This window comes from Brassica napus, chromosome C9 (assembly GCF_020379485.1).
Source record: "Brassica napus cultivar Da-Ae chromosome C9, Da-Ae, whole genome shotgun sequence".
In the NCBI taxonomy this organism is placed as follows: Eukaryota; Viridiplantae; Streptophyta; class Magnoliopsida; order Brassicales; family Brassicaceae; genus Brassica; species Brassica napus.
In genome coordinates, this window is record NC_063452.1 from 19456615 (window position 1) to 19474829 (window position 18215).

At 36.1% G+C, this 18215-nt stretch overlaps 2 protein-coding genes across 2 annotated transcripts; both read left to right on the plus strand.

The window, feature by feature from the left end:
* The first annotated feature begins 2695 nt into the window (after nt 1–2695).
* On the plus strand, nt 2696–4242 carry LOC106402641 (AP-2 complex subunit sigma-like). The gene is made up of 6 exons (XM_013843414.3): nt 2696–2828; nt 2891–2989; nt 3055–3105; nt 3248–3421; nt 3879–3938; nt 4045–4242. The coding sequence occupies exons 1-6, from the start codon at nt 2826–2828 to the stop codon at nt 4084–4086; spliced, it is 429 nt and encodes a 142-aa protein (XP_013698868.1). The 5' UTR covers nt 2696–2825; the 3' UTR covers nt 4087–4242.
* A 7987-nt stretch (nt 4243–12229) lies between these two features.
* Nucleotides 12230–14008, plus strand: LOC125592415. Its single transcript, XM_048767523.1, has 4 exons — nt 12230–12618; nt 12741–12818; nt 13357–13453; nt 13551–14008. The coding sequence occupies exons 1-4, from the start codon at nt 12262–12264 to the stop codon at nt 13844–13846; spliced, it is 828 nt and encodes a 275-aa protein (XP_048623480.1). The 5' UTR covers nt 12230–12261; the 3' UTR covers nt 13847–14008.
* Nucleotides 14009–18215: the final 4207 nt, after the last annotated feature.

An 18215-nucleotide genomic window follows, 5' to 3' on the forward strand; every position in this document is an offset into this window, starting at 1 on the left:
TGCTGAGCACCTAACGATCGACTCTCAAATAGAATCTACTTTCAAAGATGGCATATAATGATTCACGTCCGACGGGAGTAAACCCATGAATCACGAAATCTGCAAATAATATTATTCAAACAAAGAATCAGGAAATCAATTAAAACAATTATGTTAAAAAGTGTGATAGATCAAAGATTTAACTTACCTTTTCATCAAGGAAGAGAACCATAATTCCCACAAACTCCCTGTCTTTCTTGAAGTTCATGGAATCCCAGAAGCGGAGGAAGCCAGAGGCTTGTTCTGACTACTACGACCAAGACGGAGAGACTCGAAGGTTGAGTGACTGACGCCGGGACGCCGGTTTGAGGAACTGGAGAGGCAGAGATAAACATTTTCTAGAAGATGGTTAAAGCTAAGAGGAATCAATGAGTTTGGTTGAGATGAAAATTGGGTTCATCAAAGATGAGAATTATATATATAGGGTTTACAGAGGGGCTACAAATCAGGAACATTTATGATCAAGCGATTTAAGATGGGGACATGAAGAGTTCACCGGTGAAAAATAGATTACGAACAAACACACAACGCAACTCTGTAACTCAGGCTTTTTTGAGACAATGATGAAAAGAACTCAAACTCATGTTAAACGACATCAGTTTACAATATGGGAAAACTATAATTTTTGCAAACTTGAGTTTTTTTCATATAACGTAATGAATCTCATTTAAAAATGAAACCCATAATACACTTGTAGGTCTGACCCCAGAGGAAGCCAAAGAAGCAAGGGCTTCCGACCTTCATAAATATATATTAGGTTCGGCCATCAATGAACAAAGTATCATTTAGTAAAATGTTGTTGCTTATATCCTAATAACCCGGGTTCGAACCATAGGCCTGACACTTTTTCACACTTTTAAAAGTGGGACACACATAACGCTGACGTGGCGTGCTGAGGAGTGAGAAAAAACTTAACTATTATAATATAGATTATTGGTTAGTTCCAAGACGGATTCATGGCTTGTTAAACAGCAATGGTAGAATAGAGATACTTGTGTTTTCTTCTCCATCTAAATTTGCTGCTACTCTTGATCTATAGTAGCTAACAAGAAATTGTGTTTATTTTGCTTGAACATCCCTCGGCTGATCAATTTAAGCTAGTTTATATGAGTTTGACTTCTTAAGGGCAATAAGAATTGAGTTAAGAACTAAAGTGAACGTATCATATAATCAAAATGTATTTAATCTATTAGTTTGTCATTGAGCATTGATTACTTGAATGATTTAGGATAGTAAGTCATAAATATTAGCCTATCTTGAGTTATTATTACTATACAAGAACGTGAATCCTTTATATAATAAAGCGTAAGTCACGTGACGAATCAGACGATGCCACATAATAAATGTTTTAAAAAATTCAAAAAAAACCAGTTAAAAAGATAATGCTATAAAGTTGAAATGTAAAACAATTATTCAAAACAATCCACGACCCACGGCCTTTTTCTTTGCCCACTATCTTTTGCTTTCCCATATTTTTATATATTTCAGATTGGATAACAAATATTGGAGGAACTCTTCATTGATCTAAAAGATAATATGAAAGATCTATGATCATTCTTCAATTTCAAAATCTTAATTCAAATTTGGGTTGTATAGAATGTCTCGAGCCAGTGCTGAAATTGATTTGTAAAAAACAGATCTCAACAAAGCATTTTTGATATTTCCTAGTGAAGCTATCTTCTTTTTTTGTACAGTTTCGTTGGCTTTGGCAAAACATCACTTCACTGTTAACCGGTTTAGAGTTAACAAGGTTCAAGAAAGAGAAGAAGAGAAAAGCATACACAAATGCAGAAGAAGACTTGGTTGAATTAGAAGAACTGATTTGATAAAAGATAAATGCACATCTATTATTTCACCATGACAAAAATTATTCACTGTTTGTTGCATGGGCCTTTGAGATAGGGTTTTTAAAGGAACTTGCTTTTGTAGAGAATGGAGATCATAACAAGATGTTGAACTTGATACGAGTTATTTCTGAACCTTCTGATGTCTGCGATGAAGAATCATCGACAAAGCTGAAAAAGAACATGTTGTGCTCCCTTGTTTTAGATCGGCGGTGCTTTAGAACACATCTCCAATAAAAATATATAGGTGAATATGTCATTTTTAAAATAGATAAATTATTTTTTAAAAAATAGGAAATAGAGTGTATAGTAAAATTTTCTAATGGGAACTTATGAAAACTTCATTAACACCTCTAATGTCATGTGTCCATTATTGTTCACTTATTGATCATTTAAGTCTTCTTAGAAATTTAAATTTAATTATATAAATAAATTATATTAAATAGTAATACTAGTTGATTAGATACTTGTTTTGACATACTTACCATGATTAACATGTCTCTTAACTGAGATTCTTAGATTCTGGTAAGAGACGATTCTTAGTTTTTCTTAGATTTTAACTAAGAAAAACTTAGAACTGTCTCTTAAATAAGAGATATAAGAGCCGTCTCTAAGTTGAAAAGTGTAAAAAAACAAAAAAAATATCAAATCATGAGTTAAGAATCCCGACATATGTTGTTGCTTTGTTTAAACCATATTTTCAAATGGGCTCAATTGTCCAACGTATAATAATGGTTAATGAGTGAGAGAGTTGAACACCATCTTTGTAAATGTAATGTCTTTAATGGGCTTTTTTTCACTTTCGAAAAATGACCTGAAAAAAAGAATAATTAAATTGAGACCATTCCAATAAGTGTTAACTGGGAGAAGCAACCCGCAAGGCTGCCGAAGATCTTACGAAACCTTGGATGCGTTTGCTTGTGTTGTGTGATTCCGGGAATAATGGTATAAATGGTTTAAAGATTCTTCGAATTCGATAATCTGATATCTCAATTTTGTCTTTGCAGATCCGATTCATATTGTTGCAGAACAGACAAGGCAAGACTCGTCTTGCAAAGTACTATGTTCCTCTCGAGGAGTCCGAGAAACACAAGGTTGAATACGAGGTACAATAATTCAATTCTCTATTCTTTCTCCCTTCTTTGTGCTCTGATTCTTAATTTGCTCTCAGGTTCATAGATTGGTGGTCAATCGCGACTCAAAGTTCACCAATTTCGTCGAGGTTTGTTAGTTCTTGCTTATCAACGAGATTAGAGTTTTTGGTTTAGTTTCAAGATTCTTGTTACAAAAGTCAACTAGATTAGGGTTCTAAATCATGCTTGCTTATATATGTTACTTTTTGTATAATCTTTGTTTTGTTGCAGTTTAGAACGCATAAGGTTATATACAGGAGATATGCAGGGTTGTTTTTCTCATTGTGCGTTGACATAACAGACAATGAGTTGGCTTACCTTGAATGCATCCACTTGTTCGTTGAGATTTTGGACCATTTCTTCAGCAATGTCTGTGAGCTTGATTTGGTTTTCAACTTCCACAAGGTAACCCCCCAAAACATCTTTCTTTCTTTCTTTCTTTCGTTTATCCTTTTATGTTACTTCTCAAACTGTTTCAGTCTCCTACTTCCCTGTGGACGACCTATGATTAGAGTTAATTGTCATTGTTTTATGATTAGCAAATTCTTCCTTGGACATCTTAGTATCTTACGAGTGGCTTTCTCGAAAAACTTAGTGATGATTTTTTAGCTTTATCATATCAAAGCTTGTTTCTTTTTTTTTTTTAATGGATAAAGGTGTTGCTCTGAAATTTACACATGAGTTTTTAGTTGATATTAATTTACTTACTAATTTAGTGATGATTCTTGTTTGGCATTATCATATCAAGGTAAGGCAAAAGACTGATGAGTGATGGATAAATTATGTTGCTTCGAAGTTTCTGTATTAGTTCTTTATTTGTTTTTTAAATTTTTACTAATTCACAATTGTTGTTTCATGTAAGGTGTACTTAATACTGGATGAATTCATTCTTGCTGGAGAGCTTCAAGAAACAAGCAAGCGGGTGCGCCCATAAAACCTTTTTTTTTTTTCTTCTTTTCTCAGAGCAGTTTTTCTCGTTTTTGTTGGCAGTAAACTGAAAAGTTATCCATCAACTCTCTTTGTTGCAGGCGATCATTGAGAGGATGTCAGAACTGGAGAAGCTCGAGTGATGAGGTTGGGATATTATATGATAGTCAAGAATGAAAATGAGCAGTATGAGTCTTCCTTTTTGCTCCTCTCTGTTATGTTCTGTCTACCTTAAACACACACCTTTTCGTTTTGATTTTTTAAAACTCTAATGATAAACAAAACATTTATTTGGACAACTCAAAGAAAGAATATGATGGTCTGAGACATTGTGTTCAGATGCAATTGTCTTCTTTCGCACTGATGAAAAAGAAAACCAATCATGTATTGTTACTGCAATTCATGATGGTTTAGGTTCTTATGAATTTCACTAAAAGCATTGCCTTTACCAAGGTCCCTGTTCATTTTCAGTCTCGCATTAAGGAACATGGCCTATGTTGTCTGATTTGAGTAGTACGCCGAATTCTAACTCCAATACAATAATCACCTTGATCCACCTTTGAATTTGTGACATTAAATACGCCAGAATTCCGATTTCACAAAGCTATTGAATAAGATCATCCAAACTCCCCCACAATTAAAACTATGTTAGAAATATGAGATAAGTGTTGCTGTGAAAGTTGTGTCTTTCTCATTAGCTCTCACTATCAATATATAGTGGAGGTTCGCAAGGGTTTACAGCAAGGAGAGAATCTACACATTTAATACATATTGACTACAAAGATATAGACTTGGTCAAAGCTCATAAATGCTCCGGTTGAATGAGTCTTCATCTTGACTAGTCTTGGACGGATGTAGACGGACCGGAGACGGGTGTAGACGGACCGGATAGTCGGGTCGGATGTAAACCTCCTTGGGTTAATGGCAATCCACATATCCATATCATGGATTTATAACACTCCCCCTTGGATGCCATAACCATATCGGGCTTGTAATGTGCTAACGTTGCCTCATTAAAACCTCTCCCGGAAAACCCAAAACCCAATGTGGTAAAAAGGGAAACCAAGGAAAGGAAAAAGAGTACAACACACATTACTCCCCCTGATTTGGACATCACTGAAGGTCCTTGAGTCTTCGCATGCCAATCTGCTGCGTGAGCTTCCTGAATGTGCTGGTGGGAAGTGACTTGGTGAAGAGGTCGGCTGAGTTCTCACTTGACTGGATTTGAGTGACGCTGACCTCCTTGGATTTCTGCAACTCATGTGTGAAGAAGAACTTGGGTAGTACATGTTTGGTTCGGTCACCTTTGATATACCCATCTTTGAGTTGAGCAATGCAGGCTGCATTATCCTCATATATGATGGTCGGACCATTGTCCTCGACCATTCCACTATCTGATCGGATGTGTTGAGTCATAGACCTCAACCATACACACTCACGACTTGCCTCATGCATGGCTAAGATTTCTGAGTGATTAGATGATGTGGCTGCTATAGTTTGTTTCATGGAACGCCATGATATTGCAGTACCACCATGAGTGAACACATAACCGGTTTGGGACCGACCATGTTGTGGATCAGATAAGTAGCCTGCATCAGTAAAGCCTACTAAACCATCTTTGGTTTCATTGGTATAAAATAGACCCAAATCCTTAGTTCCTTGAAGGTAACGTAGGATATGTTTAATTCCATTCTAGTGCCTTTGGGTCGGACATGAACTAAAACGGGCTAGGAGGCTAACGGCAAAACATATATCTGGTATAGTGTGGCTAGCCAAATACAGTAACACTCCTATGGCACTGAGGTAAGGCACTTCAGGACCCAGGACATTCTCATCATCCTCCTTAGGACGGAATGGGTCAGTGTCCACTCCAAGGGACCTCACGACCATTGGGCTGGTCAATGGGTGAGCCTGGTCCATGTTAAATCTCTTGAGTACCTTTTCTGTATATGCCATTTGATGCAAAAGGATTCCTCCTTTTATGTACTCAAGTTGTAACCCCAAACAGACTTTAGTTTTACCTAGGTCTTTCATTTCAAACTCTTTCTTGAGATATTCAACTGTTTGGGCGATTTCCCCAGGGGTTCCAATGATGTTCAAATCATCAACATACACTGCTATGATAACAAATCCATTGTTTGCAAACTTCTTTATAAAGATACATGGACTGATAGGGTCGTTCTTATAGCCAACTTTGGCAAGGTATTCGCTTAAGCGATTATACCACATTCGACCACTTTGCTTAAGTCCATATAAGGATTTGTTCAGCCTTATGCAGTGTTCTTCTCGAGAACCTTTATTAGCTTTAAGCTCAACACCCTCTGGTAATCTCATATATATTTCATTATCCAGTGGACCATAAAGGTATGCGGTTACAACATCCATTAACCGCATATCCAAATTTTCTTTGATGGCCAGACTTATTAAAAATCGAAATGTAGTTGCATCCACCACAGGGGAGTATGTCTCCTCATAATCGATGCCTGGTATTTGTGAGAATCCTTGTGCTACAAGCCGTGCTTTGTATCTTACAATTTCACCATGTTCATTTCTCTTCCTCACAAATACCCACTTATATTCCACTGGTTAAACATTATAAGGTGTCCGGATAATCGATCCAAAGACATTCCTTTTCTTAATGATTCTAACTCCACGTTTATGGCTTCTTTCCATTTGAGCCAATCTGATCTTTGAGTGCACTCTAGTATAGACGTGGGTTCATTATCCTCATCTAAGTCCATCACATCAAGGGCTACTTGGTATGCAAATATATCATTGATGTCGACATCTTTCTGGTTCCATCTTGTCCCAGACATTAAATAATTAATCGAGATCTCATCATTAGCACCTTCAGTACCATGAGGCTCGGCGTCCCGAGTCTCATTGGTTGGTACCTTAGGCATGGCCATTTCGGCCTTGTCTGGACAATCTATGACCTCGGTTTCTTTTGCACCTTTCTTTAGTTTCCGAGGTCTTTTATCTTTGGAACCAATTGGTGTACCACGCTTAAGACGTGCTTTTAGACTCTGTAGCCACTTGATTGTGTCCATCTTGGACATCAATACTTATTGGTGCATTACAAGCTGGTATATAGGACTTAGTCACTCTTTTCGGGTCAGCAAAGGAATCAGGCAATTGATTAGCTAGCTTTTGCATATGAATGATTTTCTGGACTTCTAAATCACATGATTGAGTCCGAGGATCTTGCCATGATAAGGATGTTTGATTCCATACAATTTCTTTTTCCAGCTTGTTATTTTCTCCCCTAATGTTGGGTACTCTGATTCATCAAAATGACAATCAGCATATCTGGCCTTAAATAAATCTCCAGTAGTAGGCTCAAGATATTTAATAATGGTTGGAGAATCAAAACCAACATATATTCCCATCCTCCTTTGAGGTCCCATTTTTGTTCTCTGTGGTGGTGCAATAGGGACGTACACAGAACATCCAAATGTTTTGATATGGGATACGTCTGGCTCATGACCCGAGAGTAATTGGGATGGAGGATATTTATGTTCACTGGACGGCCTTATGCGTATTAATTCAGCAGCATGTAATACCGCATGTCCCCAAGCTGATACTGGTAGCTTCGACCTCATGAGTAATGGTCGAGCAATCAACTGGATTCTTTTAATGAAGGATTCGGCCAATCCGTTCTATGTATGTACATGTGCCACGGAGTGTTCCACACTTACCCCCATGGACATACAGTAATCATTACAAGATTGGGAACTGAATTCACTTGCATTGTCAAGACGTATAGTCTTTAGTGGAAAATCTGGAAAATGGGCTCGCAGTCTTATGATCTGTGCCAATAGTCTTGCCAATGCTAAGTTTCTAGATGATAATAGACAACATGCAACCATCTGGTCGATGCGTCAATGAGGACTATAAAATATTGAAATGTCCCACAAGGTGGGTGTATTGGTCCACATATGTCACCATGTATTCTTTCCAGAAAGTTTAATGTTTCCTTACCCACCTTTCCAGGTGATGGCCTTATTATTAATTTTCCTTGTGAGCATGGAATACATGTAATGCTCATAGGGATAGTTATCCTATCTTTCAAGGAATGGCCAGTTAAGCTCGAGATTATTTTGCGCATCATGGATCTGCCAGGATGGCCAAGCCTTTCATGCCATTGTTTAAAGGCTTCTCTGAACTCATTAGGAATTGAAGTGTTAGCCTCACTCGATTTTATATTGGCACAATAGAGGCCTATTGATATAGTAGGGATAGTCTCTAGGACTTTCTTATGGCCTTGGGCATTTTCATAAATCAAGAGGAATTCTTTCTTTCCCTCGCCCCTAGTTTCAACATGTAGATCATTCATGCGAATGTCTTTGAAACTTAACAGATTTCTCTTTGATTTAGGAGAATATAATGCATTAGAAAATTTTAAATGCGTGCCTTTAGGCATCACTAAGTGAGCCGGGCCATGGCCTTCAATAAGGCTGGCCGTGTCTGCTATAGTATTGATATTGGCACTCTTTAAAATGAGGTTAACAAAATATTTTTTGTCTTTTAATATAGTGTGACTTGATCCACTATCCACTACTAGCTGGTTCTTGTCTTCTTTCATTTCTGAAAATAGACAAGAGTCAACACCTTAGATATTACTTAAGGTTTAAAGTATGTTTTAATGGCTTTGTTTTATGTTCTTAATAATTTCAACTTTGTATAAGGCATATATAAAGTAAAAACTTTATTTCATATATAGAATTGCCAAAGTCATAGAACATGAGAAACAAAAGACATAAAGCCAAATCAAGAATTCAAAGTGCAAAGACAAAAGCAATATGATATCGAAATCTTCATATTCAGCCACTTGTAAGGAGGTCTGAAGTCTCAAAGTCCTCATGATCATCTTTGTCATGGGCTTGATCATCCTCATCGTCTAGATCATTCTCATCATCATAATGGACCAAATTTGCCTCAGAGTTCTTGCCCTTTATGCTCTCCTGGTAGAGCTTAACAAGGTGTTGGGGAGTTTTGCATTTATTAGCCCAATGATTGGTCATCCCACAACGATAGCAAGCAGATTTGGTCGAGCTCGAGCCATGGGTTTTGAAGTCGGACTTATACCCACGGTTAGCTTGATGACCTCGGCTATAGCCTCGGCCTCGGCTGCGACCAAGATGGTCTCGTGGTTGAAATCCACGGCCACGTGGTTGAAACCCACGGTTACGACCTTGCCATCTACCACGGCCTCTCATGCGACCATGGTATGACTCTCTTGGAGTCTCATCCTTTGGCTCTACGGCCGCATGTGCCTCAGGCAATGCTTTAGCACCAGGAGGCCTTAGCTCACTGTTCATCATGAGTGACTCATTGTTTTGCTCAGCTAGCAACAAACAAGAGATTAAGGCAGCATAAGTGGAGAAACCCTTCTCTCGGTACTATTGCTGAAGCACAACATTGCTGGTGTGGAATGTGGAGAATGTTTTCTCCAACATATCAGCATCAGTAATAGTCTCACCACAAAGTTTCAACTTTGAGACTATTTTGAACAAAGCCGAGTTATACTCTTCCACAGGCTTATAGTCTTGGATTCTCAGGTTTCTCCAATCATAAAGGACTTTTGGCAATATCACAGTTTTCTGATGATTAAATCTGGTTTTCAACTCTGTCCAAAGTTCCAGAGGATTCTCAATTGTGAGATACTGGTCCTTGAGACCTTCAGCAAGGTGATGGCGAATGACAACAATTGCCTTGTAATTATCCTTGTCTGATGGCTCAGTGCCTTCAGTGATAGTATCACCAAGGTTTCTGGACCTTAAGAGGATCTTGGTATCAAGCTTCCATTGGAGGTAATTATCTCCGGAGAGATTGAGGGAAGCATATTCAAGGTTGTTGATTTTTGACATCTGAATCAAATATCCATAAAGGAGTAATGATTCATAATATAATTCAGGATTTGAATTTATATGCCAAGGAGATTGATGATTTATAATAATGATGGTTTATTATGCATTTTATTTTCAGAAAATATTTTATATGTATTAAGATAAAATGTTCAAGATATTTGTAAACCAAAGTAGATTTTCAAAATCGGTTAAAACTTCGTTTATAATTTCGAATAAAGCAAATGTACTAAATTTTAAATGGAAACCGATTTTGTCTAACTATATGCAAACAGTGTGAATCATTTAGATGCAAACAACATGAACCACTTCAGACGAACTAGTATCATCATTGCTAAAGCTATGCGAACATGTATGTTTGGTTTCAATTATGTGATACCTATGTCCAGTTTTAACAATATGATAGTTGGATGCATGCAAAGGTCAGTTCATGGATGATTCAAGTTTGATCTAATGATTTACTAAATGATGCTATCAGGTATGCAAATGATCAGTACATAATTTAATCATAGAATCAGGTTCAAGGATGAAACTAGATCAAGTTTTATTTTAACTAGCAAACTATGTGATCAAAATTCAGTATGATATAAAATCGGTTCATGGTTGGTTTAATTAACAACAATATAATCAAATGATTTTCAAACAGATTTCATTCTACCTTATGACATATCAAGACTATGGCTTATAAAACTTTTAGAAATAATTTTCAGTCAAAGATATACACTTAATAAAATCAAACAAGCATTTATAAAATCGATTATGCATTTATAAAAATCATAAAAGGTTTTTAAAACTTTGATAGTTACAAAAAAATATTAATAGTCAAGGATATGCAATGAATGATTTTAATTTCGATTTTATTGATGGGTTGACTGATTTTTAGGGAATCTGGCCGAAAATGGCACATCAAGGATTTGATGGAATTTTGTTTTGGCCAGATTATACACTTATGTTTATCACATCTGGTAAAATGGCCAAACAAAAGGATTGAATCAAAGGTTTAAGCTTTCTCTACTAATTTTATGATTCATAAGTTTTTATAAACAAGATTCATGTAGATCTTTAGGTATTTTAATAAGTTTATAAGTTTTTAGAGAAACATAGTACCTTTAGAGAATTTTAAGTTTTATGGATTCAAAATAATTTTAGAATCAAGTTTCATATGGATCATATGGATCATAGAAACAAGATTAATATTTTAAATCCATAGATTGTTTATAAGTTATGGATTCATATAGATCCTAGATTTCTTTCAGATATAATGGTGTTCTTTAGATTTCAAGGTTTTGATTTGTTTACCTTTTTCACCACAAGAATCTGAGAGGACCACCGTGAGAGAGAGGCTGAGAGTTGGCCGGAATTTGAGAGAGAGGAGTTTTCCGGCAGAGAGAGAGAGGTGGCCTGGTGGAGAGAAGGCTGAGCGCCGGTGGAGCAAAGGCTGAGCACCAGAGGAGCTGGCCGGAAAGGGGAATGCCGGCGGAGAGAGCTTTCTCAGGTGGAGAGCACAATCGTGCTGATAACGTGTTAGAAATATGAGAGAAGTGTTGCTGTGAAAGGTGTGTCTTTCTCATTAGCTCTCACTATCAATATATAGTGAAGGTTCACAAGGGTTTACAGCAAGGAGAGAATCTACACATTTAATACATATTGACTACAAAGATATAGACTTGGTCAAAGCTCATAAATGTTCCGGTTGAATGAATCTTCATCTTGACTAGTCTTGGACGGATGTAGACGGACCGGAGACGGGTGTAGACGGACCGGATAGTCGGATCGAATGTAAACCTTCTTAATTGTTAATGGCAATCCACATATCCATATCATGGATTTATAACAAACTATTCTATTACCAATTTACCACCGACTCATGCGCATATTATGCTGGCGTGTTATCAAAGGCTAGCGTGCATGCGTCTGCGTCCCATCTATTCTTCAGCGGCCGAGCTCGGATAACTCTCAAAATCACGTGTGAACTGGGGTCTGCGGAATTTTTGCACAAACGATTCCTATAACTTATTTTTATAAAGTAGTTATAGTTATTTGCTTGTTTTAAAAAAAAACTTTTCTACGATGGCGAAAAAACAGAAAAGTTTTAATATACAAACAAAATACAGAGGAAGAAAAAGTTGAAGCGTTCACTAGTTTTGACACGTGTTTTATACTATCTAGCTGGACAAAAAGTCCGTGTTAACGTCCGGCTTAGAATTGTGCATTTTAGACACGCATACCATAGCGACGGTCCAGAAAAGAAGAGAGAGTTGAACCTTTCTCAGAAAATACGCAACAGAACAAGAAAACTAGAAATATCCCACGAATCTTCTCTTTTCCTTTGCAGCCACGCTGCCACACCAAGGCATCGTTTTGCACTTTATTGCACAAATATGTGTCGTTGTATATATATATGTGGTATAGACCTACGAAAGCTTCGAAAAATAAAGCAAATATAGAGCAATGACCACCACTAGATTACTATTGCGTCGTAATTCAAAACCGTCGGATCTCTTTCGTCCATCATCTTCTTCTTCTTCGCCGTCGTGTTCCCTGTCACGCACAAGAATCCTGAAATGCTCGTTGGGGGGTCAGAATCAGAAACCGCCCATTAAAGATAAAGATAGAAAATCTTCGGTGGAGGTGAAAGCTTATGTGCCTACTTCAGAGATCGTGATCAAAAATAAGACTGAAGTAAGACGAGGACTGATGGATTCTGTGTTTCTTGTATCACATGTAACTGATATTTTTATCACGGAGTTAAGGCAAGCCATCAAAAGACGGGCATGGAAACTGCAGTTGCAGAGGAATATAGAAAGGGTATATCTACTTATCTCCTAATATAGAAAGTTTTTTTTTTGCATGGATCATTTATTTGGATATTTCATCATTTTATAGAGAAACATTTTGTGAAACCATTTTAATTGTCTAATTGGATGCAGGTGATACTTGACTGCAGATTCTACACCCTATTTGCCGTTGCTGGAACTTTATTAGGTTCTGTACTCTGCTTCTTTGAGGTAGTTTTCTTCTCCAGCTTCAATTATATCAAAATATAATTTTAACATAATGTCGTGTAATAAAACATTCATGAATCCAATCAAAATATTTCTTCAGTGGAAACTATTTTGTTGAACTACATTGTAGCTATGCATATGATCCAATATATCACATTTCTGTTCAGCTAAAAATGACTACTATAGTAAAAAACATGTAAAATGAAAAAAAAATTCTTTTCAGTTTCTTATATTTCTCAAATATCTCTAACTATTCAAATCCACACAAAGGTGTACAGATATATTGGTCCCAACTAAATCCCCTTCTAAATATGTGGAATTTAAAAACATCACAAAATGAATAGAATAACTTTTGTCGGTTTGACAAAAAGGGATTAATTTCCGTCCAATTTATTAGAAGGGGCAATTTTTATTTTCCGTTCAAAATGAATAGGTTTTCAAAATTTCGTTTTAATAAAAAATAGGATAGAAGTTTACATAACCTATCTTATTATTCGATGACACGAATCAGTTGAAATCTAATGTTACGTGCGATTTACAGGGTTGCTCTCGTGTCCTAGAATGTTATTCACATTATCTTAAGGGATTGTCGCATGGAGTAAAGAGTAACACAGTTCATATTTTAATCGAAGCCATTGGTATTGCTCTAATCCTGATGACTCATTGAGTGGTGTGCATGACTTTCTAGAGTGAAAGCACCTTGACCATCTTTGTTTATAATCTCTAAAACTGCAGATATGTTCTTGTTCGGCACATCCATGCTAGTTCTAGGAAACGCTTTTTACAACATGTTTGTGAGTTGCAAAACAAACCAAAGCAACCAATCGATTGGTGAAGTAAAGGCCAGAATAGGGTATGCGGTGGTAATGATACTTCACGTTGGGATGATGGAGAAGTTCAAGACGACACCATTGGTGACATGTATGGACCTCGCTTGTTTTGCTGCATCACTCTTCATTTTATCGGCTTCTATGTTCCTTTTGTCTAAATTGTCTTCTTCACGAACTACTAAAACCGGCGAAAGAATTTAATTGATAGATAGGATTGTCGTCAGTTACTAAAGAAAAACAGCTTGTGGTATAAAACTATAGTTTAGTACATAAATATTTTCCATTAGTTTCATTTTCATATGTATAAAATTTTCAGATGGTTCAGAAAAAAATATTCTTCTAAATTTTTTATTTTGATATGAATGTGAATTTTGACATAAAGAGATACAATCAGTTTTGAAGAAATAAAATCCTAATGCATTTGAATAGCTAATCAAAGAGCATAGATGTCTCAGAAAGCCCCCTGAAAGCTATTGAAAAACCTAAAACAAATAAGGTTTAATCACAATCCTAAAGACAGACATGATTAAAGCTTAGCTTCTTTTTTTTTGTTTTTATCAAGATTAAAGCTTAGCTAATGTAAAATTTTCATTACAGACTCACAGTAGATCGCAACTTGGCTTGTTCTCGAAAACTGCAATCAGAGCAGAGATTATTAGAAAAACAACCAGAGAACAGTTTGAGATGTCACAGAGCGTCGCAAAGACAAGTCCGATAGGAGGATAATTGAAGCAGAATTGAGAAAATCTGACTGTGAAGTCCACTCCAGAAAACGACTATCAAACCATGTTAAACTAATAAATTCGGTTAACGTAATATGATCTTTTAATCTCAAAAAACTAATTAGCCCAAAAATCAATAATAAATAATTCTTTGTTAAAAAATTAAAATATTGTTACGAAACTTAATTTCAAACAAAAAAACGCATTGAAATAATAAAAGATATGGGTCTCACTATCACTATTTGCAATTTGTAAGATACCATTACATTTTTTTCTTCTTCCTTATAATAAACTATCTCCCTTATATTAGTGTTATTTGCTTCCTACGGGTATTAAATTCTACTCTTATTTAAATTTCTCGATACTATAAATTATAAGTTATTTCATAACACGTTATCAGCACGATCGTTCTGCAATTCGGTAAAATTTATTGTATCATATATACCCTGCTATAATGTTCGGTATACCGCATGTACTATTATTTATATTATGTTATAATGTCCGGAATACCGCATATATTATTTATTAATATTTTAATTAATTTATTGGTCGGCCGAGCCGCCTTATATTCTATTTATTGTTAACTGGATGACCGAGCCGCCTTTATTTTCTGTTTGTTGTTAACTGGTCGGCTGAGACGCCTTATATTTTGTTTATTGGTAATTGGTCGGCCGAGCCGCCGTATAATTTATTTATTATTCTGCATTGACCGGCTGAGCCGTCGCATAATTTATTATCATAACAAAAAATATTTATTCACCATAATTTTATTTTTATCAAAATTTTATGAAATTTAATAGATTTGATTGATCGTTTAATACGATATTTTCAGACTAATTTTCGATGCACTCGATTTAACCCCAAAGGTCACAAAGAAAATTTTTCAAATTTTTACCCTTTTTCAACGGTCATGAACAGTGATTTTCATCTATAAATACAACTCATTCTTCACTTCATTCACTCATCCAAAACATTTCATCTACTCTCAAAATTTTCAAATCGCCATATTTCGGTTTTTCAATCGCAATGAAGATGAGTCGCTTAGCTTTAATTTTATGTGCGATTTATATTTTTTCGGCTATGTATTTTATTTTTGTTGGAGGAACCACTGATGAATATTTTGGCATTAACATCGCCTTATGTTTGTTTACATTATATTTACTTGTTATTGTTTGTATGATTAATGTAAACGGTTTTTAAATTATGAAGTTCTAATAAAATTATTATTTTGTGTTTTAGAAATACAAATGGCAAACATCGAGAAACTCCAGTTCTCGGCTCTGAAAATAACCGGCGAAAATTATGTCAGATGTGTCACAAATGTGAAACCTTATCTTGTAATAAAAAAGATAACCGAAACGATAAAAGTCGGTAACAAATCGCCACCCGAGCATATAGCCGAAGCAATAATCTTCTTGAAGAAGCATTTAGATGAGAATCTAACTCACCACTATGGAGACGTTGAGGACCCAGCCGTACTATGGCAAGCCTTGAAAGACAGATTCGATAATCAAAAGGAAATCAATCTCCCTCACGCTCTTGAAGAGTGGAAAACCCTGAGGTTTCAGGATTTCCAAAGGGTTAGAGATTACAATTCCTCTATCTTGAGGATAGTTGCACAATTAAAATATTGTGGTAACCCTGTCACCGAAGCAGAAATGCTTGACAAGACATACAATATTTTCCACAAAGAACACAACGTCTTATCCCGAATTTACAGAAAATGTGGGTACACCAAATTTTCTGAATTGATGGTAACACTCATGTTGGCTGAAAAGAACGATGAGTTACTAATCAAAAACCATAATTCCCGACCTACGGGAGCCAAGGCATTTCCCGAAGTGAATGCTACGGCGGTAGAATATTCGGAAAGGAGAAACTAGACCAACCGAGGTCGTGGTCGGCGTTTCAACAACAAACGTGGAAAGCCTTACTATCCTAAAAGTATTAGATCTAACAAATGGGTTAGATCTGAACAACCTCCTAAAGGCAAAGAAACCGAAGAGGATACCACAAAGAAAAGTGAGACTGTATGTTACAGATGTGGATGTAAAGGACATTGGTCCCGTACCTGTCGTACTCCCCCACATTTGTGCAAGTTATATCAAGAGTCCATAAAAGGAAAGGCTAAAGAGGTGAACCTCACGGAAAACGTTGAAGGGACCTCATACCTTGAATCCTCTGATTTCGCAAATAAGCTGGACTAGAATACTCTTGAAGAGTACGGAAATGTTTCTAATAACACTACTGAATAGTCCTCATTTGTAATCTATAATAATTATGTTTTCAAAGAATAATGTTGTTTTAACAACAATATATGTATAATTATTGTGTGTTTTCTTTATATAATCAATGAATAAATTTCACGTTTCACTTTTGTTTAATGTTTATGATAATTTCAGAAATGGATCAAAACGCAAATGGAACAAAATCTAAGAAAGAGATTCAAGAGATATGTATACTAGATAGTGGAACAACGCACACTATCTTGAGAAAAAATATATATTTCTCAAATATAAAACCAAAAAGAATTATTGTCAATACAATATCAGGTCCTGTAGACGTGATTGAAGGAAATGGTAAAGCAAACTTTACATTGCCAAATGGAACAAAAATTTCCATAAATAATGCACTATATGCTCCAAATTCCAGAAGAAATTTGTTGAGTTTTAAAGACATATATCGTCAAGGATATGATACTCAGTCTGTAACTGAAAATGGAAAGAAGTGTATATATATAACTTCTGATAAATTTGGCAAAAGACACATATTGGAAAAGTTTCCAGAACTTCCTTCGGGATTACACCATACTTATATCAATGCAATCGAATCAAATTTTATGGTAAAACAAAATCCAAAAGATTTTAATTTATGGCATGATCGCCTCGGTCACCCGGGCACCACAATGATGCGTAGAATCATAGAGAGCTCACATGGTCATTCACTGAAAATCCAGGAGATTTCTCAAGGGAATAAAATGACATGTGTTGCATGTTCTCTAGGAAAATTGATCGTAAGGCCATCGCCAACCAAAATTGATAAAGAATCACCAAAATTCCTTGAAAGAATTCAAGGTGATATATGTGGACCGATACATCCACCATGTGGACCATTCCACTATTTTATGGTATTAATTGACGCATCCAGTAGATGGTCACACGTTTGTCTATTATCATCTCGAAGCATGGCATTTGCGAGATTTCTAACTCAGATAATCAAACTGCGGACAGAGTTCCCTGATTATAATATTAAAAAAGTTAGATTAGACAACGCTGGTGAATTCACATCCCAAGCATTCAATGATTATTGTATGGTAACGGGAATTGAAGTTGAACATTCTGTGGTTCATGTTCATACGCAAAATGGTTTGGCCGAATCTTTAATTAAGCGTCTGCAACTGATTGCAAGACCATTGATCATGAGATCAAAACTTCCAACCTCTGTATGGGGACATGCTATTTTGCACGCAGAAACACTCATTCGAATCAGACCGAGTGCATACCACAAGTATTCCCCACTACAATTAGCGTTTGGTCGAGAACCAAATATTTCCCATTTAAGAATCTTTGGTTGTGCAGTATATGTGCCTGTAGCACCACCACAACGAACAAAGATGGGACCACAAAGAAGGTTGGGAATATATGTTGGTTGTGACTCTCCATCAATTATAAGATACCTAGAACCACAGACTGGTGACGTCTTTACAGCACGTTTTGCTGATTGTCATTTTGACGAAAATGTATTCCCAGTTCTAGGGGGAGAAAACAAAAATGTTGGAAGTGATATAAAATGGAGTGTACCATCATTGTTATATCTTGATCCTCCTACTAAAGAGTCAGAACTAGAAG

Coding starts and splice junctions, on each gene's coding strand:
- LOC106402641 (XM_013843414.3), top strand. Junction 3,106..3,247: donor AGTTCACCAATTTCGTCGAG/GTTTGTTAGTTC, acceptor GTTTTGTTGCAG/TTTAGAACGCATAAGGTTAT. Junction 3,939..4,044: donor TTCAAGAAACAAGCAAGCGG/GTGCGCCCATAA, acceptor TCTTTGTTGCAG/GCGATCATTGAGAGGATGTC.
- LOC125592415 (XM_048767523.1), top strand. CDS start 12,262: ATGACCACCACTAGATTACTATTGCGTCGTAATTCAAAACCGTCGGAT. Junction 12,819..13,356: donor CTGTACTCTGCTTCTTTGAG/GTAGTTTTCTTC, acceptor TGCGATTTACAG/GGTTGCTCTCGTGTCCTAGA. Junction 13,454..13,550: donor TATTTTAATCGAAGCCATTG/GTATTGCTCTAA, acceptor CTAAAACTGCAG/ATATGTTCTTGTTCGGCACA.